General features: G+C 41.4%; 1 protein-coding gene across 4 annotated transcripts in view; it reads right to left on the bottom strand.

Annotated features, from left to right (window-relative positions):
- Positions 1-22,925, bottom strand: part of cep72 (centrosomal protein 72) — a 151,066-nt gene that overhangs the window by 22,839 nt on the left and 105,302 nt on the right. For 3 of the 4 annotated variants that reach the window (XM_087978553.1, XM_087978554.1, XM_087978556.1), the window contains 2 exons: positions 10,427-10,630; positions 864-1,168 (listed from right to left, as the gene is read on the bottom strand). In XM_087978553.1, the coding sequence (XP_087834679.1) occupies positions 864-1,168; positions 10,427-10,630 (509 nt within the window). The remainder of the gene's footprint in view (positions 1-863; positions 1,169-10,426; positions 10,631-22,925) is intronic. The other variant, XM_087978555.1, reaches the window with a different exon arrangement.

Genomic DNA, 22,925 nt, shown 5'->3' with positions numbered 1-22,925 from the left:
CTAAAGGGCATCAGTTTAAGGTAAGATGGGAAAGAATAAAAGGGAACCACAGGGGAAACTCTTTTACACAGAGGGTGGTATGCATATGGAATAAGCTGCCAGTTGAAACGGATGCATTAACAACACTTAAAAGGTATTTGGACAAATACATGACGATAGGAAAGCATTTGAAGAATATGGGCCAAGTGCAGGGAAATGGGGTGAGTGTGGATGGACATTTTGGTCAGCATGAATCAGTTTGGGCCAATTGGCCTGTCTCTGTGCTGTAGTACTCTATGACTTTATAACTTTAAATGCAGGATTTACACTTTGACATAGGTAGGATACCAACAAGAGAGTGGATAATAGTTTTTAAGCATGCACTTGAACAATATGCCTCATGCTGAAAGCTTTAAAATAACAATTAATTTCTGAATTAGCTTTTCCCTGCAGTAGAAGATTACTGATATACCTTGGAACTAACTAGATGCGTTGGAATCTGTGTCTTTTTATAAAAGGGCAAAGGCTGCAAAAACGTGATTGGAAAGTTTTAAGCCAGTAACCTGGATAAGATTCAATCAGGAGCATCTGATGATTTCAGCACCCTGATTCTACTAATCAATAATACTTAGAACAGAAATAGAAAATGCTGGAAGACACTCAGGAACTGACGCAGCATCTGTAGAGGGAGAGAAACTGAGTTAACTGGTCAGTCTACAGCTGTGCCTGATCTACTGACAGTTTTCCAGCATTTTTGTCTTTTATTCCCCTTAGGCTCTGTTTATCCACAGCAATTTTTCTTTGCTTAAATTCACAAGACCATCAGTTTATGCTCCACTTGTCCTCTCCTTCTCTCATCTCTTGTGTTGAGTGCAGCAACTCACCTCACAGCCTTTGGGGCCAGTAGCATTTCCCTTTCTGTCATCACCACCAGATTTCTGAGGTGTAGGACGCCTTCTTGTATGTGGCTGCCCTGTTTGATTGGAATGAGAGGCTGGCACACACAAGGCTGCTGAGGATTGTCCACCCAGTAGTTTTAGCATCTCTGCAGGATGATCACGTACCAACCTGATGAACTGGTCTCCAGTTTTTTCCTTTTCTCCATTCACGTCATTGGACGGAAAGGAACCGGCGAAAGTGCAAGATGCTATCGAATTGGCTAGGTGACGGCCTGGTGTCTGCGAGATGCCTGCAGAGAATACCATATGTTACAAAGAACTTCCAATTCAATAATATCTTAGGATAGTTCAAAGCCCAGCTCAATTGCCCACGATGTGTGGTCATTATTGAACTGTAGTCAAAAGCAACACCACTAAATCTCGTGAATCAAGGCCTTATGACTATAGCAAGATAAATGACGAGATTTTATGATGCTGTTGAAGGACAAATGTTGACCAGGGCAGCAAAGAGAACTCCCCTACTTGTCATTCAACAGTGCCCTGGGATATTCCACACCCACCTGAGAAGGAAGATGGATCTAGAGTTTGATGAAAAAAATAGAACCTCTGACAGTGCAGCGCACCCTGAGCCCTGGAGAACTGAATCTAAATGCTCTCTGCTCACTACCTCAGTTAAAAACAAATCAACAGTCTTCAAATCAAATAACACATTGCTATAAAAAATACAGGAGCAAACATGTCTTCACACTGAGGTCTCAAAACATCACTTTGGACACGAATGTGAATAATGAAGTTGCAACGATACATAATTCATTCTGAAACTAGGATCTGAAGTCTCAGCAAAGGAAACCATGAGAGCATCAGGGGCAAAATGGGCTAGGGTGGGTTGGGAAAATACACTGAAAGCACGGTGGCAATGTAGTTAGTACTACTACCTCATAGCACCAGAACTGGAGAGTGCATGGTGTCAGCCTGGTCAAGGTAGTACTGCAGTAGTTTGCGGGGGGTGACAATGCAGTGGATGAGGTTTTCAGCAGTGAATTTTGATTGAACTGGAGGGAAGACTGACATGATGATGGTGAAAATAGGTAGCCTCTGAAATGGAGATGATATGCAGTCGTAAGTTCAAGGTTTTGAATTAAGTTGTTCACCGTGTAGCAGTGTTGGGGAAGCAAAATTGAATTACTGGCAAAATGTAACAAATTAGTATTTAGCTGGAGGAAGTCATAGCTCATATTGAAACAAGTTACAAGGTAACAGAGGCAGTGGAGAGGTCAAGAGGCTAAGTGGTGGTAGAGCTAGGTGTCATTAGCTTAAATGTGGAAGAATGTAAGACAGTGCTCTGATTATTGAACAGATTGAGAGGCCATCAAAATCCAGCAGAGGGCACTCTTGTACAGACAGCCTTTTCAGTAAGCAATGCCTCAATATTGGTAGTATTCCATTCTAGCTGAAACTGTGTTGCTGGAAAAGTGCAGCAGGTCAGGCAGCATCCAAGGAGCAGGAGAATCGACATTTCGGGCATAAGCCCTTCTTCAGGAATGAGGAAAGTGTGTCCAGCAGGCTAAGGTAAAAGGTAGGGAGGAGGGACTTGGGGGAGGGGCATTGGAAATGTGATAGTTGGAAGGAGGTCAAGGTGAGGGTGATAGGCTGGAGTGGGGGTGGGGGCGGAGAGGTCAGGAAGAAGATTGCAGGTTAGGAAGGCGGTGCTGAGTTTGAGGGATTTGACTGAGACAAGGTGGGGGGAGGGGAAATGAGGAAACTGGAGAAATCTGAGTTCATCCCTTGTGGTTGGAGGGTTCCGAGGCAGAAGATGAGGCGCTCTTCCTCCAACCGTCGTGTTGCTATGGTCTGGTGATGGAGGACTCCAAGGACCTGCATGTCCTTGGTGGAGTGGGAGAGGGAGTTGAAGTGTTGAGCCACGGGATGGTCAGGTTGGTTGAGCGGGTGTCCCAAGGGTGTTCTCTGAAACGTTCCGCAAGTAGGCGGCCTGTCTCCCCAATATAGAGGAGGCCACATCGGGTGCAGTGGATGCAATAGATGATGTGTGTGTAGGTGCAGGTGAATTTGTGGCAGATATGGAAGGATCCCTTGGGGCCTTGGAGGGAAGTAAGGGAGGGAGTGTGGGCGCAAGTTTTGCATTTCTTGCGGTTGCAGGGGAAGGTGCCGGGAGTGGAGGTTGGGTTGGTGGAGGGTGTGGATCTGATGAGGGAGTCACGGAGGGGGTGGTCTTTTCGGAACGCTGATAGTATTCCATTCTAATCATTAATGAAACAGGAATCTCAGGGAACCTTAGAGACCTCCAACTGAAGTCTACAAAAGCCAACCATAGAAAATACAATGGGAAGGAAACAGAACATAAATTGATTCTGAATTTCTGTAAAAAGAAACAAACAGTTTTTGCTTTGCAAGTGTGTGTTCAAACTGACTTTGGGGATTAAAAGTATCAATTGACTGCAGCCCTTTTAAGGTCCAACATGTTAAACTCTGATTAGGAATACAGCATTTTTGCTAAATAGTAATGGGCTTGTGGCAATGCCCCTACCTCTGGGATAGAAAATCGAGGTTCAACCTATTTTGGAGGTTTGTCATAATATGTATGAACAGGTTGATTAAATTAAAATTTAATTGTAAATCATTTCTAATTTGCCAGTTGCCAAGTTATAATGCCCATTTGGGTTGTTTTTAATTTGGTTCAATTTGATTTTATGCTTTTGCTTACGTTTTCATATTGCAGTTTATAAATTGTCACACAAATGCAAAATGGTATGGGTTCTCAGAATTGAACATGAAAACAGAAAATGTTGAAAATAATCAACATGTCAGCCAGCATCGCGAGGAAGAGAAAGAAAAAATAACATTTCAGGCTTCAACTTCCATCCTAGGGACTTAACAGGTTCTAAGCCAACACAGAGGCAAGGAAAGGCATGGAAGGTGGTGGGAGGAAAACCAAAATGGTTGGGGGTGGTCTATGACAGTGTAGAAGACAGGAGAGGCTTAATGACAAAATGAATAATGGTGCAAGGCAAAAAGAGACCCAGCACCATCCTCCAATTTGTCAATTAATCTCTAGTGTCTTCAACTTTCTCTAATGTCATATCTTTCTTTTGTTCTCCCTCTCTCACTACCTTTGTATTCGTTTAAAACTTGTTATATCTCCAACTTTTCCAAGTTCTAGAAAAAAGATCATTTATCTAAAGTGTTAACTCTCCTGAGTATTTCTCGAACTTTGTGACTCTCTTGCAGAGTAATAAAAAAAAATGTGAAGCCTGACATGGTGTGATGTACCATTTGAACTTTACGCAGGTCTCCCTCTCAAAAAAGCTCTATCGCCTAACAATACTCAAGTCACACAGATAATCTAAGTTAATGCATCTTGCTATGACGTTGAAGGCATGTACTATACCTTTAAGAGAGAGTGAATGCTGGTCTGAACTGAGAGCTTACAAGCACCTGTGATATGACTAGATGGCAATCTCAGAGTATACTGAAAAATTGAAAACATGTAACATTTGATTGTGAAACGGATACCTGAGTTGGTTGCTTTTTTGACAACAATGCAAATTTAACCAGTTTAAATTATTCCCAGGATACTGAAACTCAATAGAGTTTGAATTTATTGTTTTGCCAAAATTGAATCAATGAGAAGATCCAATGTTGGAAATATACAAATGCAGACATTTCAAAAATTGGAGAGAGAGCAACTGCCATCGAGAGAGACCCAAAAAATTAGGAAACTCTCTTTATTAAAGGTAACTTTTCATATGAAATATATTTGCAGTAAAAAGAAAGACGACCACCCAGGGAGATCTTCAGCTGGATGACTCCCCCGAATCCCTTTCCAGCTCCTCCCCCTCTCTTCCATTACTCTTACTGACTCTTCCTTCCAGTCACCAACCGGATTCATTCCTCCCATTGGCTAATCAGGTCAAAACCTCACTACTCAAAATCCACCTCCATTTCCCCACCTTTATCTGCAGCTCCTCTTTCACCCACCCTCAGTCCTGAAGAAGGGTCATACCTGAAGCATTGACTTTCCACCTCCTGATGCTGCCGGGCTTGCAGCGTTCTTCCAGTCTCCTGCTAGTCTATTTTGGATTCCAGCATCTGCCATTTATTTTGTCTTTAAATATATAACTCAATGACAATAAAGTCTGACTTAACATCTCAGACAAAACCCCGACATTAAATTCACCTGAACCATCTCAGACAAAACCCTGACCTTAAATTCACCTGTACCATCTCAGACAAAACCCCGACATTAAATTCACCTGAACCATCTCAGACAAAACCCTGACCTTAAATTCACCTGTACCATCTCAGACAAAACCCCAACATTAAATTCACCTGTCCCATCTCAGACAAAACCCCGACATTAAATTCACCTGTACCATCTCAGACAAAACCCCAACATTAAATTCACCTGTCCCATCTCAGACAAAACCCCGACATTAAATTCACCTGTACCATCTCAGACAAAACCCCAACATTAAATTCACCTGTACCAGCTCAGGCCTCATGCTCCCACAAGCACGTTGAACAATTCATCAACTTCACAAACACATTCCAGCCCGAACTTAAATTCATCTGTACCATTTCAGACACCTCCCTCCCTTCCTGAACCTCTCCATCTTTGTGCTCCCACCAGGAGGTTGAACAGTTCATTAACTGGGTAATCCAAGATGGAGGATGGGAAAAATTTCTGGCTGTAAGAGCTGCTCCTTTTTTTGAAGTATTTTAGGTGCTGGAGGCGATTTCCTCGAATTAACAAACAGTGAATTTCACAACTAATCTTGGAGGAACTGGTTTGGGTGAAGTTCACAGCACAGAATCAGATAAGTTAATTGTTGTTTTAAGTCTGTCCAAGAGAAAGGCTGTATAAATGAGTAGAGTGGGTTCTTTCTTGCTTATATGTTTTGGAGATAAGTCTCTTGATTAAACTTAAAATATAAGCCATAGCTCTTAATTTCACCTGGTGCAGTGTTTTGTAGAGGAATAAAACAGTGTTATTTTCTGGGTCTGTAGATTGTGAAGGAGCAAAAATGGCCTTTGCAGTGATATGTACTTCTTGTCAGATGTGGGAGTTTAAAGAGAGTTTAAGGGTTACTGCGGATTATATCTGCCATAAATGCTGTTGGATGCGAATCTTATCAGATCGAATAGATCGGTTGGAGAGACAGATAGAAGCGATGAGGAATTTGCAACAGCAACAGTATGTGATGGATGGCAGTTATAGGAAGGGGGGAAAGTCTCAGATACAGTCACATAGATGGGTTAACTCCAGGAAGGATAAGAGAGATTGGCACCTAGGGCAGGAGTCTTTTGTGACTATCCCCATTTCAAACAGGTATGCTGTTTTGGAAAATGTAGGGGTAATGGATTCTCAGGGGAATGTAGCACGAACAGCCAAGTTTCTGGTATTGAGACTGGCTCTAATGCAACAAGGGTACGTCAGCTTCCAAGAGATCAATTGTGTTAGGGGATTCTGTAGTCAGAGGTACAGACAGACGTTTCTGTGGCCAGCAGAGAAAAAGCAGAATGGTGTGTTGTTTCCCTGGTGCCAAGATCAAGGATGTCTCAGAGAGGGTGCAGAATGTTCTCACGGGGGAGAGGGGCCAGCAAGAGGTCACTGTCCACATTGGAACCAACGATATAGAAAGAGAAAAGGTTGAGACTCTGAAGGGAGATTACAGAGAGTTGGGCAGAAATTTAAAAAGGAGGTCCTCAAGGGTAGTAATATCTGGATTACTCCCAGTGCTACGAGCTAGTGAGGGCAGGAGGATAGAGCAGATGAATGCATGGCTGAGGAGCTGGTGTATGGGAGAAGGATTCACATTTTTGGATCATTGGAATCTCTTTTGGGGTAGAAGTGACCTGTACAAGAAGGACGACTTGTACCTAAATTGGAAGGGGACTAATATACTGGCAGGGAAATTTGCTAGAACTGCTCGGGAGGATTTAAACTAGTAAGGTGGGGGAGTGGGACCCAGGGAGATAATGAGGAAAGAGATCAATCTGAGACTGACACAGTTGAGAACAGAAGTGAGTCAAACAATCAGGGTAAGGTAGGACTAATAAATTAAACTGCATTTATTTCAATGCAAGAGGCCTAACAGGGAAGGCAGATGAACTCAGGGCATGGTTAGGAACATGGGACTGGGATATCATAGCAATTACAGAAACATAGCTCAGGGATGGGCAGGTCTGGCAGCTTAATGTTCCAGGATACAAATGCTACAGGAAGGATAGAAAGGGAGGCAAGAGAGGAGGGGGAGTGGCGTTTTTGATAAAGGATAGCATTACAGCTGTGCTGAGGGAGGATATTCCCGGAAATACATCCAGGGAAATTATTTGGGTGGAACTGAGAAATAAGAAAGGGATGATCACCTTATTGGAATTGTATAATAGACCCAATAGTCAGAGAGAAATTGAGAAACAAACTTGTAAGGAGATCTCAGCTATCTGTAAGAATAATAGGGTGGTTATGGTAGGAGATTTTAACTTTCCAAACATCAACTGGGACTGCCATAGTGTTAAAGGTTTAGATGGAGAGGAATTTCTTAAGTGCATACAAGACAATTTTCTGATTCAGTATGTGGATGTACCTGCTAGAGAAGGAGCAAAACTTGACCTACTCTTGGGAAATAAGGCAGGGCAGGTGACTGGTGTCAGTGGGGGAGCACTTTGGGGCCAGCAACCATAATTCTATTTGTTTTAAAATAGTGATGGAAAAGGATAGACTAGATCTAAAAGTTGAAGTTCTAAATTGGAGAAATGCCAATTTTGACGGTATTAGGCAAGAACTTTTGGAAGCTGATTGGAGGCAGATGTTCGCAGGTAAAGGGATGGCTGGAAAATGGGAAGCCTTCAGAAATGAGAAAAGAATCCAGAGAAAGTATATTCCTGTCAGGGTGAAAGGGAAGGCTGGTAGGTATAGGGAATGCTGGATGACTAAAGAAATTGAGGGTTTGGTTAGGAAAAAGAAGGAAGCATATGTCAGGTATAGACAGGAAAAATGGAGTGAATCCTTAGAAGAGTATAAAGGCAGTAGGAGTATACTTACGAGGGAAATCAGGAGGGTGAAAAGGGGACATGAGATAGCTTTGGCAAATAAAATTAAGGAGAATCCAAAGGGTTTTTACAAATATATTAAGGACAAAAGGGTAACTAGGGAGGGAATAGGGCCCCTCAAAGATCAGTAAGGCGGCCTTTGTGTGGAGCCACAGAAAATGGGAGAGATACTAAATGAATATTTTGCATCAGTATTTACTTTGGAAAAGGATATGGAAGATATAGACTGTAGGGAAATAGATGGTGACATCTTGCAAAATGTCCAGATTACAGAGGAGGAAGTGCTGGATGTCTTGAAATGGTTAAAGGTGGATAAATCCCCAGGACCTGATCAGGTGTACCCGAGAACTCTGTGGGAAGCTAGGAAAGTGATTGCTGGGCCTCTTGCTGAGATATTTGTGTCATCGATAGTCACAGGTGACGTGCCAGATGACTGGAGGTTGGCAAACGTGGCGCCATTGTTTAAGAAGGTCGGTAAAGACAAGCCAGGGAACTATAGACTGCTGAGCCTGACCTCAGTGGTGGGCAAGTTGTTGGAGGGAATCCTGAGGGACAGGATGTACATGTATTTGGAAAGGCCAAGGACTATAGATAGTCAACATGGCTTTGTGCGTGGGAAATCATGTCTCACAAACTTGATTGAGTTTTTTAAGAAGTAACAAAGATGATTGATGAGGGCAGAGCGGTACATGTGATCTATATGGACTTCAGTAAGGCGTTCAACAAGGTTCCGCATGGGAGACTGATTAGCAAGGTTGGATCTCATGGAATATAGAGAGAACTAGAGATTGCAGTCTTTAAAGAAGGAGGCCATCTATGTGTTCTGTGGTGGAACTGGTCCTCTTGGGAGCAGATGCTGCGGAGGCAGAGGTCTCGGAAATAAGGGATAGCATTTTTACAGGAGGCAGGGTGGGAGGAGGTGTAGTCCAGTTAGCTAGTTCAGATAGTCAACATGGTTTCGTCAAGGGCAGGTCATGTCTCACAAACCTCATTGAGTTTTTTGAGAAGTTGACCAAGCATATAGATGAGGGTAGGGCAGTTGATGTGGTATATATGGACTTCAGTAAAGCCTTTGATAAGGTTCCACATGGTAGGCTGATGGAGAAAATGCAGAGGCATGGAATTGAGAGTGATTTAGCAGTTTGGATTAGAAACTGGCTTTCCGAAAGAAGGCAGCGAGTGGTGGTTGATGGAAAATATTCAGCCTGGAGTCCGGTTACTAGTGTTGTGCCACAAGGATCTGTTTTGGGACCACTGCTGTTTGTCATTTTTATAAATGACTTAGACGCAGACATAGATGGATGAATTAGTAAATTTGCAGACGACACTAAAGTCTGTGGAGTAGTGGACAGTTTGGAAGAAGGTTACAGGTTGCAGGGGGACTTGGATAAAGTGCAGAATTGGGCTGAGAGGTAGCAAATGGAGTCCAATGCAGATAAATGTGAGGCGATGCACTTTGGGAAGAATAAAAGGAAGGCAGAGTACTGGGTCAATGGAAAGATTTTTGGCAGTGTGGATGTGCAGAGGGATCTTGGAGTCCATGTACATAGATGCCTCAAAGTTGCCACCCAGGTTGATAGTGCTGTTAGGAAGTCATACGATGTGTTAGGTTTCATTTGTAGAGGGATTGAGTTCCAGAGCCACAATATCATGCTGCAACTATACAAACGTTAGTGCGGCCACATTTGAAATATTGTGTATAGTTCTGGTCGCCATATTTCGGGAAGGATGTGGAAGCTTTGGAAAAGGTGCAGAGAAGATTTACCAGGATGTTGCCTGGACTGGAGGGAACGTCTTATGAGGAAAGGCTGAAAGACTTGGGTCTGTTCTCATTGGAAAGAAGAAGGCTAAGAGGGGATTTGATAGAGACATACAAGATGACCAGAGGATTAGATCGGGTAGAGAGTCTTTTTCTAGGATGATGACGTCAGCTTGTACAAGGGGGCATAACTACAAATTGAGGGGCGATAGATTTAAGACAGATGTCAGAGGTAGGTTCTTTACGCAGAGAGTGGTAAGGACGTGGAATGCTCCACCCGCTAATGTAGTCAACTCAGCCACATTAGGGAGATTTAAACAATCCTTAGATAAGCACATGGATGATGATGGGATAGTGTAGGCGGACGAGCTGAGAATAGTTCATAGGTTGGCGCAACATCGAGGGCCGGAGGGCCTGTTCTGCGCTGTATTGTTCTATGTTCTAAACGGACCCCACCACTCTCAATCCCCTAGGCTCCCAGCCTCATTCCTGATGAAGGGCTTTTGCCCAAAACGTCGATTTTCCTGTTCTTCTGATGCTGCCTGACCTGCAGTGCTTTTCCAGCACCACACTCTCAACTCTAATCTCCAGCATCTGCAGTTCTCACTTTCAACAAATATGCTTAGGGACAATATGAGGACTAGGTGAAAGATTCTGTGTGCCTTTTCCTGCTTGTCTCATATTGTATAGAGTTTGCACTATCAGAACAGTACAGTACCTGGATGTGGGGTGAAGTGTGTACGGGAGGTAATCCTATGATAAGCCTCAGCTTCATCTTGAAACTTCAAGTTGGGATCCATTGCAGGGGACTCCTGGGTTTTATCTTCTGCAAAGGTTACTCGGCCACATCTTGTGGTGGTCTCTGTACCAATGGGTAGGGCATGACATCGTGGAGAGGAAGCTTGGGGTAATGCTGAATGTTCTGCGTAACACAAGTTTAAAAGGACAATCCTCAGTTAAAGTATATGGGGTAAAATTAATTGACCACTATAAAGACATGAGTAGACCATCATAATGACATACAAGTTAGGAGCAGCAATTGACCATATGGCCCCTTGAGCCTACTCTGCCATTCTGTAACATCATGGCTGATCTCTTTGCATTTTAAATTCCATATTTCCATTCAACCCTGATTCCTCTGCCTAAAATGAGTCTTACTACCTCTGTCTTACAAATTTATGGCCCTCCTCCACCACTTTCTGAGGGAGAGTTCTAGTCACTCAACCCTCAGAGAATAGAATTCTCATTTTCATCTTAAAAGAGATTCCTTCAATCCCTAATTTTGATTCACCCATAAGAGAATCATCTTTTCCATGTCCACATAGTTAAGACCAGTCAGGATCTTGTACAATTCAATTATGTCATCTCTCATTCTATTAAACTTCAACAGAAACAAACCCAGATTGTCCAATCTAACCTTATATGACAACCACATTATTCTAGGTATCAATCTTGTAAACCTCCTCTGAATCACATTTGATGCATTCATATTCTCCCTTCAATAAGGAGTCAAAAATGTACAATGCCCTGTACAAGCAAAGCATAACACCGTTATTTTTATGTTCAATTCCTCTCATAATAAAATTTAACATCCCATTAGCTTTTCTGGCCATGCGCTGTACCTCATACTAAGTTTTTGTGACTTGTGCACAGGAATACTTAAATCCCTCTGCACCTTATAATTCTGCAGTCATTCTCTGTTTAAGTAATATTCTACTTTTTTATTTTTCCGGTCAAAGAGAATAACTTCACATTTTTTCACATAACACTCTGCCTGCCAGATTGTCTTTCTTACGTCTTCTTTGCGATGTTACTTCCCACCTATCTTGGTGTCATCTGGAAAGTAAGCTATATACCTGCTCTTTTGGGTCAGTGGGGAGTTCCACTACTCTGGAAATGGGGTGGAATGGGTAGTCCATTACACTAGTATGAAATACTGCTTCACTCCAAAGTGGACAAATTCTATACAGTATTTAGGATGCCTTAAGAATAGCTTTCGTTAGTCATTACCAACAACAAACCAAACTGCAATAATATAATACCATAAAGGCTTAGTGCATGACATTTTATTCTCAACTTCAACAGCAAATAATATATTTTTAAAAACATGCTTCCATTGCTAGTTCTCCAAATAATAGTATCATTTCTAGAATGGAAACTTAGCATTTGAGTTCCACTAGAGGGCGCTTGAACATAATTTCAATCCTAATACAGTAGCACCTCAACATACGAACGACCCTGTTCACGAACAAATCAGTTTACAAACAGGATTGTACGTAAAATTTTGCTTCAACGTACGCACGAAATTCAAGGTACGAACGCAAAAAGCCTGTGTGCGACCACGTGATCTTATTGTTCTGCTTTGCTACGCGCTTGTTGAACGCAAAAGCTCTCGGGCCCCGCGTGATCTCATTCAGTTCGTCTTTGGCGTGTGCGGTGTGAACAGCGTTCGTTGCTATGTCCAAGCATTCTTACGCTATCTGAACAATGGGAAACATTGATTCAGTTCGCGAACCGGGTCCCGGAACGGATTAAGTTCGCAAGTCGAGGCGCTACTGTATTTGTGTGTAGCTCCTGCTGGTAAATGCAGTCAAACAACATTATTGCTGAAATGGGATTAAGGGTAGGATTCACTACACAATTTCTGAGCGAGTCTTGACACTCAACCAATTTTAAAATGTTCAACCAATTTAGTCACCGCGTCCAAAACTGAAGGAAAAATTTGAAGTCACACTTAGGAATCTGAAATATATTTTCCTTTTGAATGTTAGCATCTTTTAAGTTAAAGGAGGGTGACAGAAATATTACATAAAAAGTAATATTAAGTCTCTCTTTTAAGTGCCCATTACATCATGAACCATATTTGACCATTCTGATGCTTTACTACACTAGTGCAGCAAAAATATCTCATGGGAATATTTTCAATAAAATTTCAAAATGATTGTGATGTTAAAATAACTCGTTCATTAGCATGGATTTAGGCAAATCACAGATCAATTGTACGAATTGGGAATAATTGCTAATTAAGGCCGTTGGGCCTGTTTTACCACTCAAATAGACCATAAGTAATCTTTTATTCACTTCAACCCCTTTTACTCACCTTTGCTTCATAGTTTACAATCTGACTGAAAGCTCCATCTTCGCAGCTTTTTGAAGAAAGAGTTCCAGATTTCCACTCCAGCATGAAGAAAATGTTATTTTCCTAATAGCTGACTCTAATTTCTGATGCCTCCTTCTCTGGATTGCATTCAGAGGAAATTGTTCTTCAGTGTCAATCTTGTCACATTATTTTAAATACCTTGGCCAAGTCATCCACAATTTTATATACTTAAGGGAGTATAAGTCAAGTTTATATAACTTGTTTTCCTATTTCAACCATCTAAGCTTGCCTTTGCTCTGGTGAACCAGCACTGCTCCCTATATAAGGTCCTAATGGCCAGATGAAGAGTCAAAACATGAGTTTGCTGTCTCTCCATGGATGCAGTCTGACCTGCTATGATCTCCAGATTTGTTGTCAGAGAGTAATAGAGTCATCTCCAGTGCAGATTCCAGCATCTGCAGTAATTTATTCATAACCGCTAGAAACTCTGTTTTTCTCTCCCACTGCTGCCAGACCAGCTGAGTATTTCTGCCACTTCGATTTTATTTCAGATTGCCAACATCCACAGCGTTTTACTTTTATCATTATATCTTCCCTATGTTGTGGTTCCTCCCTACTGAATGTAGGAATGCAGTCCCAAACTGAAAGCACCGTTACAATAGATCTCAAGATTAAAATTAGGCTTGAACATTAATTCAGAAATTGATATTCAACTTTGATATCTAAAGTGCATACTATTGAGCTCATATAAACCTTATTATGTTAAATTATGGTGATCATGTTGTGGGTGTAGGGAAGTGAATAGTGAGATGTTCAGGGGCTGGGGATAGAAAGCACCATCTGCCCAGGGTTTAATTTTGTGTCCCTTTTATAAAGTTGCTTTAAGTGGTGGGGCAGGAGAAACTGGACTGTAGTCCTGAAGGCAGAGAAGGTTAAGAGAAGATTTATTACATGTTTCATTTTGATATGAAACCAGCGTTAAATCAATTCTAGATTTAGCATATGTGAAGTAATATGTGGTCAACTGCAGAATGCACTAACAATTTGTTAGATTCTGCTTTGAAGAGGGGAGCAGAGCATTAATGTACAATCTGAGTTTGCACTTTGCTATTAAAGTCTGATGTGTGATTTAGAGATTTTCTTACATGCTTTGCGTGCTTCTCAGTTAGGTCAACAAGTGCTTTGGCTGAGTTTGTGCCTGTTAACAATGGGAGACTCCTGCACACCCCCTCAGCCCCCACCCCCCCCACCACCTCATGAATTGCAGACACATCAGAGAAGAACCGGGAAGACTGGTTGAGGGAGACAGACCAGACTGTGGTTCTCCTTGAATAGGACAGTATTAAAGGTGAAAGAAACAAGAGAAGGTGAGTAGAAAACATGACGGAATGTGGAGGTGCTGGGTGGAGAATGAGTGCATACAAAAATGCAACATTTTTCAAAGAGCACAAACATCTAGATTGACAAGCAATACTTCAGAACACTGAGTGATCGCAGTCTTGTGGAGACAGAAACCCATTTAACCTTCTATACATTAAGTTCTCCTCAGGAAATCAATTTCTTCATATTTGCATTTTAATCAATTTCACATAAAGACAAAACTTACTACAAGCTAATAAACTGTCAATCAAACAAAGCTACAAATTTCTTTTGCGTAAACAACCCCAACAGGGTCAAATCAATTAGAGGTTTGGAGTTTAGTTAATCCTTGTCATTTGTCCAGCTTTTTATTTGCTGATATGGTTGCAAACGACCTCCTTTTGAATGCTTGTCTGAGCTCCAAGAATATTATGCCTGTTCCCTTAAAGCTAGATATCCCATGGAACTCTTACATTATCCTGTGATTCCCAAAAGTAGAAAATATTACATCAGGAGACCAAAGTTTACACATAAATCTGCTTGTTTATATTTACATGTACATTAACTAATACACAAGGCTTAACTGATGCAGAAAGATTCAAAAACAGCTGAGTTAATAAAGCAGTAACATTGGAATTAACCAAGAAAGAAAATGGATTGACGTCATAGAAGAATTAATCAGACAAATTTGATGCAATAGAAGCAATTACTACAATTGACTAAAATCAACCTCTTTAATTGCAGATGAAGAAAGGAGCAAGGATTAACAAAGGAAATCCACAGATTAGGAAATAGGTAAACTTCCATTGGTAGATTGGGCAATTCTGCAAAACTTTCTTCAATGCTAACGGAAAGTATTTTAAATTCTCCAAAATGTTAGAGGTAAATGAACTATCTACTACAGGAAATTACATCCTATTAACAGAATCAAACAGATTAAAGTAGAACAGAATACAGCAGTGACAGTTGTTGCTAATGTATTGTATGGGTCAGTTTCAAAGTCACTGATCTGCAATCTCCAGATATGGTCAATGTTTCAAAACTTAACATTTAATGATGGGGTGATTCATATCCTGTACATTAAAAATAATCTTTAATGACTTTACCATTTTGCGTAACTTTTAATGATTGAAGATTTGGAGTGCAGCTTTCCAATAGCCATAGAAAGTCATATAGCACAGAAACAGATACTGTGGTCCATGCTGACCACGTGTCCTAAATTAATCTACTGCCATTTGCCTGTGCTTGGCCCATATCCCTCAAAACCCTTCCTATTTAATTACCTGTCCATATGCCTTTTAAATGTAATTATACAAGTCTCTACCATTTCCGCTGGCAGCTTATTCCATATGTGCACCACCCTCAGTGTGAAAACATTGCCCCATAGGTCCCTTTTAAATCTTACCCCGCTCCCCTTAAACCTATGCTGTCTAGTTTTGGACTCCTCTACCCTGGGGAAGAGACCTTGACTATTCACCTTATCTATTCCCCTCATGATTTCAAGGTTATCCCTCAGCCTCCAACACTCCAAGGAAAGAAGTCCCAACCTACCAGCCTCTACTCATAACTCAAACCCTCTAGAGCTGGCAACATTTTTGTAAATTTTTTCGGTATTCTTTCTAGTTTAACAACATTCCTGAAACGGGACAACCAGAATTGTACGCAGTATTCTAAAACTGGCCTCACCAATTTTTCCTACAGCCACAACATGACTTCCCAGCCCCTATGCTCAACGCTCTGACCAATGAAAGCAAGCATGCCAAACGTCTTCTTCGCTACCCTATCAGTGACACGACCGTTAAGGAACTATGAATCTGCACCCCTGGGTCTTTGTTCAACAACACTCCTCAGAGCTCTACCATTAATTATGTAAGTCCTGTCCTGGTTTGTCTTACCAAAATTCAACAGCTAGCATTTATCTAAATTAAATTCCATCTGCCACTTTTTGGACTGTTAGCCCGTCTGATCAAGATCTCATTATACTCTTAGATAACTTTCTTCGCAGTCCACTATACCACCAATTTTGGTGTCATCTGCAACCTTAGCAGCCATACCTTCTATATTCTCACACAAATCGTTGATATAAACTTTGAATAATAGTGGACCCATCCAGTCTACCAGCATTTCACGTGGCTGTCAACAATACAAATATCTCCGGAAGGCCTGTAATGTTTTATTTTGTTCACGACATAAGGGTGTGCTGGCCATGCCAGCATTTATGGCCCAATCTTAATTGTGGTGATTAGCCACCTTTTGGAAATGCTGCAGTAAGTGTAGTGTAAGTTCAACTACTGATAAACAGCTCCAGATTCTGATCCAGCCTTTATACCGCCAATGCTAATTGACAAATCAGGTTCACATTAATATATTTAATTTATAAGGTGCAAACTGCATTTGATAATACTATAAACATTTGTAGTTTAAATCTTCATACTGGATTCTTACACAAATTAATCAACATGACCCGGTTCCACGGTGAACTCAGTTCCAAGCAACATATTGTACTTTGTTGAAGTCAGCAGATTCACTTCTAGCTATTTCAACCTACAGCACATGGACTGCAACAGTTCATGAAGGCATCTCACCACCACCTTCTCAAGGGCAACTAGGAGCAGGCAATAAATGTTAGCTAGCCCACATCCCACAAGTGAATTAAAAAATTCCCAAGTGTACGTAATATAATAAAACTATCCCTAGTTGCCAATGCTTAATGAGTAACATAGGTTAAAAAGCAACTCTGCTCCTTTCTTTAAAAAAAAATCTTTGCAGTGGCTAACACGAGAGAGGTATTTATTCACTGTCATTTCAGTCATTCTCAGAGTATTACAAGTTTGATGTTGCATGCAAATCAAATTGCCAAAGATCTTTTCCTGAAAGACATTGGAAATAGATTTTTATAATCTGGCAATTGTCACAATTAATTTTCCTGAAGTAAGTTTACAAGATACCAGACTGAACTAATTCAACTTCACAAATTGTCATTGTAGGATATGAACACAATTACTAGCTCAGCACCCTAACCCTGAGCTTCCAATTCTATCTTATCATGACATTAATACCTTCAACTTCATTGGCAATTCCACCACTCCACATAAGGATCAGTCAACTCACCACAGGCAACATATCAGACCTGAAATATAACAAAGAAGTGCAGATGCTGGAGATCTAAAACAAAAACTGTTAGCAAAACCCAGATCTGGTAGCATCTCGGGAGAGAGAAACAGTGCTAACATTTCAAATCCAATGACTCTTCTTCAGAACTGTCCCAATGCTGCCAGATCGGGTAAGGCTTGCCAGCAATCTGTTTTTGTTTGGGTCAGATCTGAACCTCTTGCGGTTGTGGATTGCTTGGGATCAGATCTTAGTGATCTCATTTTTGGGGTAAATTGGTGCTGAAAATGGTTGAAGAATAACATGGAGATCCTGCTGATATTTATATATTACTCTTGAAATAGATGTAGAAAATACTACTCAGTTCAACTATGGCTGCTGGATCCACATTCTCACCACTTCAGGTACGGGTTTCTTTGGAATCACAGAATTGTTTCAGTGTAGAAGACTGCCTTTGGGTCATCATGACTTTACTGGCTTTCTGAGCATTTCCAATTTTTTTACATAAATGCAAAGGACATGGGTTTCTCTGGCTAGCCCAGCATTTATTGCCCAACACTAATTGCCCTTCAGAAGGTGGGCATAAGCTGTCTTCTTGAACAATGACAACCATTTTGTATAGTTACAAGTACAGTACTGTTCGGGAGAGAAAGCTAGAACTTGGACCAGCAACACTGAAGGAACAGTGATAGGCTTCCAAGTCAGGGTGATAAGTAGCTTACCAACGAACATGCAGGTGGTGGTGTTCACATCATCTGATACTCAAGATCTTCTAAATGGTAGAAGTCATGCGTTTGGAAGGTGCTGTCTCATGACCTGTAGCGAATTTCTGCAGTGAATCTTGGAGGTGGTGGCAATCTCTTGCCCTTCTCCACATCCCTGCCCATTGGTTCTATTTAAATAATCATCTAAATGCCCTCTTGAATGCCTCATTTGAACATGTCTCCATCAAACAGGCAGCACATTCCAGACCTGGCTACTCGCTGCATGAAAACATTACATTTGTATATTTTGCAGAACAGTTTAAAATTATGATCTATAGGGTAACTATCTTGCAGCTATAGCTAACAGTTATGCACTTCCCCGTAAAAGGAAACTCCTGGTGGTCATCAGAAATTTTGCAGCTATGTCTGCACAGTGAAAATCCATGGGAAAATGTTTTAAATTCCAATTTGACTCTAACTGGAGTCAAAACAAAGGTGGATACACCAGGAACACAGGATGGCAGATAGCCTTGGCACTAGAAAGTTCTAACGATCATGTTACATTATTTCTTGAACAAATAGGAACTCATTGTTATTAGAATGTACATTTGGGGTGCCATATTTAATTCTGAGTCACTAGAGATATGTGCCCAGCAACAATGCATCTATTCACTAGCCGCAGGGAGAAGTAAAAGAGATTAGCTCAACCAAGATCTAGGTTTTTGAATCTAACTTGGAAAGCAGAAGACATAACTTGATGGAAGGACCATTTGTAAGTAAAATCTCAAACAGATTAAACTAATTTATTGTTGAATTACATTAAAAATCAACTTGATATAGTGCCAATGAACGAGAAAATCTGAGCAAACTGTTCAAAAACAAAATAGCTACTGCGACAACAATGACAGTTTCACCTCACCCAATTGGTTGAGAGGCTGATGATCGGTGTTGTCACATGTAACAAGATATAGTGAAAAGTGTTGTTGTGTGCATGATACAGGCAGATCATACCATACCAAATATATCAAGATAAGGGAACTGAGTGCAGAATACAGTGTTACAGCTGCACAGAAGGTGCAGAGTGAAAGACAGAGATCAACATTAACACTTGAGAGGTCTGTTCAAAAGTCTGATAAGTGGGGAAGAAGCTATTCTTGAATCTATTCGCATGTCTATTCAAACTTTAATATCTTCTGCCCAATGGAAGAGGGTGGAAGAGAGTATAACCAGGGTGGGAGTGGTTTTTGATTATGTTCGTTGCTTTCCTGAGGCAGTAGGAAGTATAAATGGAGTTAATAGCTGGAAGACCGGTTTGCATAATGGTCTGGGCTATGTTCATGACTTTCTGTAGTTTCTTGCTGTCTTGGGTTGACATACCACACTGTTGTACATCCAGATAAGATGTTTTCAATGCTGCTTCTATAAAAAATTGTGAAGAGTCCTTATTGACATGTCAAGTTTCTTTCACCTCCTGAGGTAGTAGAGATGTTATTATGCTTTCTTGACCCTCACATTAATGTGAGTGGACCAGGACAGATTGTAGGTGATCATCACTGTGACGACGCGGCTCCTTTAACAAAGTTGTGTTGTCCTTGGTTTTTTTCAAAAGTGTTTTACAAGGCACAGATTCCAAAATGTCTGGCTTGATCTACTTGAAGAAGCTTTTAAATTAAAAAAAATACACTTGTATAATAAAATGGGAGTGGCCAGTTCTCCCAGTTCAGCTTTCCTTTGGTTTGGTTTAGGTTGGGTTTTGGCACCTGGCTATTCAGAGCAAGTAGTCAGGTTTGTTTGAGGCTGTTGGTTAAAGAAACAGCTACATTGAAGATGGTGTTCCATGCTGAATCTCTCTGCCATCTCCCTCTCTCTCCAGTCACGGTGGGCGGCACGGTGGCACAGTGGTTAGCACTGCTGCCCCGCAGCGCCAGAGACCCGGGTTCAATTCCCGCCTCAGGCGACTGACTGTGTGGAGTTTGCACGTTCTCCCCGTGTCTGCGTGGGTTTCCTCCGGGTGCTCCAGTTTCCTCCCACAGTCCAAAGATGTGCAGGTCAGGTGAATTGGCCATGCTAAATTGCCCGTAGTGTTCGGTAAAGGGGTAAATGTAGGGGTATGTGTGGGTTACGCTTCGGCGGGGCGGTGTGGACTTGTTGGGCCGAAGGGCCTGTTTCCACACTGTAAGTAATCTAATCTAATCAGTCAGACCGTGTTTGATTTTACCTTTTATTTGCCAAGGGGTGTTTATAGGGATTGTTGCAGGTATTTAGAACCGTATCATTAAATTGGGATAGTCTGTTCGGCTTTTGGATACGATAAGTTATTCTGTATTCTGTTCTCTTCTGTATGAGTTTCATTCGGTAATCTTGCATATAAATTCTGTTTTGTTTGAAACAAAGTGGTTGGGCCAGCTGCACCTCTCCTGGAATATCCACTCTACCCCTGCTTAAAACTACTAGAAATGTTAGGATTCAGGCTACTTTCTTGAGATGTTTTGAGGGGGTCAGGCCTGGTCCATAACAATCACCCCCAGGAACTAGACTCTTTTGACCATCTCCACCTAATCATCAATGATGCAGATAGGGGCGTGTCCTGCATTCCGCTTCCTGAATGGAATAATCAGCTCCATCATTTTACTGACATTGATGGAGAGATCTTTACACCATGTTGCAAACCACTCAGTCTCTTTCCCATATTCTGTCCCATCATTATTTGAGATCAGACTTACAATCGTGCTGTCGTCATAAACTTGTAAATGGAGTTGGGGTGGAATTTGACCACACAGTGGTGAGTGTATAAGGTGCACAGTATGGGCTGAGTACACAAGCCTTGTGGCACTCCAGTGTTGAGGATTATGAAGGAGGAGATGTTGATGCTTATTCCTACTGATTGTGGTCTATGAGTCAGGAAATCAAGGATCCACTTAGATTAGATTAGATTACTTACAGTGTGGAAACAGGCCCTTCGGCCCAACAAGTCCACACCGCCCCGCCGAAGCGCAACCTACCTAATTACCCCTACATTTACCCCTTTACCTAACACTACGGGCAATTTAGCATGGCCAATTCACCTGGCCTGCACATCTTTGGAGTGTGGGAGGAAACCGGAGCACCCGGAGGAAACACACGCAGACACGGGGAGAATGTGCAAACTCCACACAGTCAGTCTCCTGAGGCGGGAATTGAACCCGGGTCTCTGGCGCTGTGAGGCAGCAGTGCTAACCACTGTGCCACCGTGCCGCCCTAAAGGGGGAGCCGAAACCTAGTTCTCAGAGTTTAGAGATGAGCCTGTTTGAAATTATGGTGTTGAAGACGGAACTGTAGTCAATAAATAGGTATAGTTGCTATCCAGATGTTCCAGGGATGAGTATAAGGGCAGGAAAATGGCATCTGCTGTGGACATGTTGGGTCTGTAGGCAAACTGCAAAGGATCAAGGGAATTTGGTAGATTGGAGTTGATGTGGGCCATGACTAACCTCTCCAAGCACTTCATAATTGTTTTCATTGAGGCACACTGCACGATTTTTCTTTAGCACAAGGATGATGGTGGTCTTCTTGAAGCAGGTAGGGACTTCAGATCGTAGTAAGAAATAGTAAGTAGATTGTAGTAAGATATCAGAAGAAGTTTAAACAGAAGCACAGACCAACAATCAATAACTTTCTAAAAGGCACAAATGAAGAGGAAATTATCAGCTACTTGGACAGGAGAGAAAGGGTTACATTTAACTTCTGGGAACTGAATGAAGCCAACAGCAGAAACTCAGAAAACTTTTGAAAGTTGCAGCATACATCCCCAACTAATATCTAATAGTTGAATCCACAGATATGAATTTCAAGACCTGAGGTGGGATTCAGGTGAGTCTGTTAACAATTTCATAACAAGATTCAAAGATTAAGTGAGAAAATACAAATTCAAGCACAGTTAAAAAGCTGCCAGATCAAATGTTTTAGAGTTCTACACACTGAAGTTCAAACATAAATTTGGAAAGGACAAGTTCAGAATATCAAAGTCAAGAGAAAGGAGGCAGGATTGAAGCAATAACAAAAAAAAAGCACACCACTGAGAGAAAGATGTGCAAGATCTGTGGAAACTCACAAGACACCACCTCCAAGTGGTCAGAAGGAAAAAAGAAACAAATCACTGATGGACAGGTAGATGCAGACACTTCAACAAGCATGCAAACCCCTATCTGAAGTTGCTGAAATGACAAATTGCATGTATACAGGATCCAATTATGATAAACTGGAACTAACAAAAGTTACTTATGAAGTTGAGACTCGAAGTTCATACGTTATTGAGATCAAAAACAAAAAAAAAGGGGAACTGAGTCTGTATTCGAGCTGCAGTCAAGCTGGAAAAAACAGAAAGATAATCGAAAACATCAGCAGTAGCACCAGCGAATAGTGGAACTTTAACAAGGTCATCAGAAAGTGATCACTACATGAGCAACATCAAGCAAGACTCCTACAACAAAAGAGTAATATGTACAATATCACCTGCACCTTGTGCAAACTCACCAGGAGGACTATATTAGTTATTTTCCAGCCCTCTGGGATCCTCTCCGATTCCAGTGATTGCTGAAAGATCACCACCAATGCCTCTAAAATCTCCTCAGCTATTTTCTTCAGAATTCTGGGGTGTAGTCCATCTAGTCTGGATGATTTACTCACCTTCACACCACCTCCTTCGTTATGGTTACTGCACTCCCTTTTCTCTCTGATTCCCTTGAAGTTCTGGTATACTGCTAGTATCTTCCACCGTGAAATGTGACAAAAATTACCTATTCAGTTCCTTTGCCATTTCTTTGGTCCTCATTACTACTTCTGCAGCCTCATTTTCCGGTTATCCAAAGTCCACTCTTGCCCCTCTCACCTTTCAGAAATCTTAAAAAAACTATTGTATTTTTGTAATATGGAGATTGCAAGAAGATCTGGACAATATCTGAGAA

This window comes from Chiloscyllium plagiosum, unplaced genomic scaffold, assembly GCF_037043375.1.
Source record: "Chiloscyllium plagiosum isolate Xiang-an unplaced genomic scaffold, Cpla_swu_hap1 HiC_scaffold_34, whole genome shotgun sequence".
Classification (NCBI taxonomy): domain Eukaryota; kingdom Metazoa; phylum Chordata; class Chondrichthyes; order Orectolobiformes; family Hemiscylliidae; genus Chiloscyllium; species Chiloscyllium plagiosum.
Note: the sequence above shows the minus strand (reverse complement) of the source record. Positions and strands in the feature narration are given on the sequence as shown.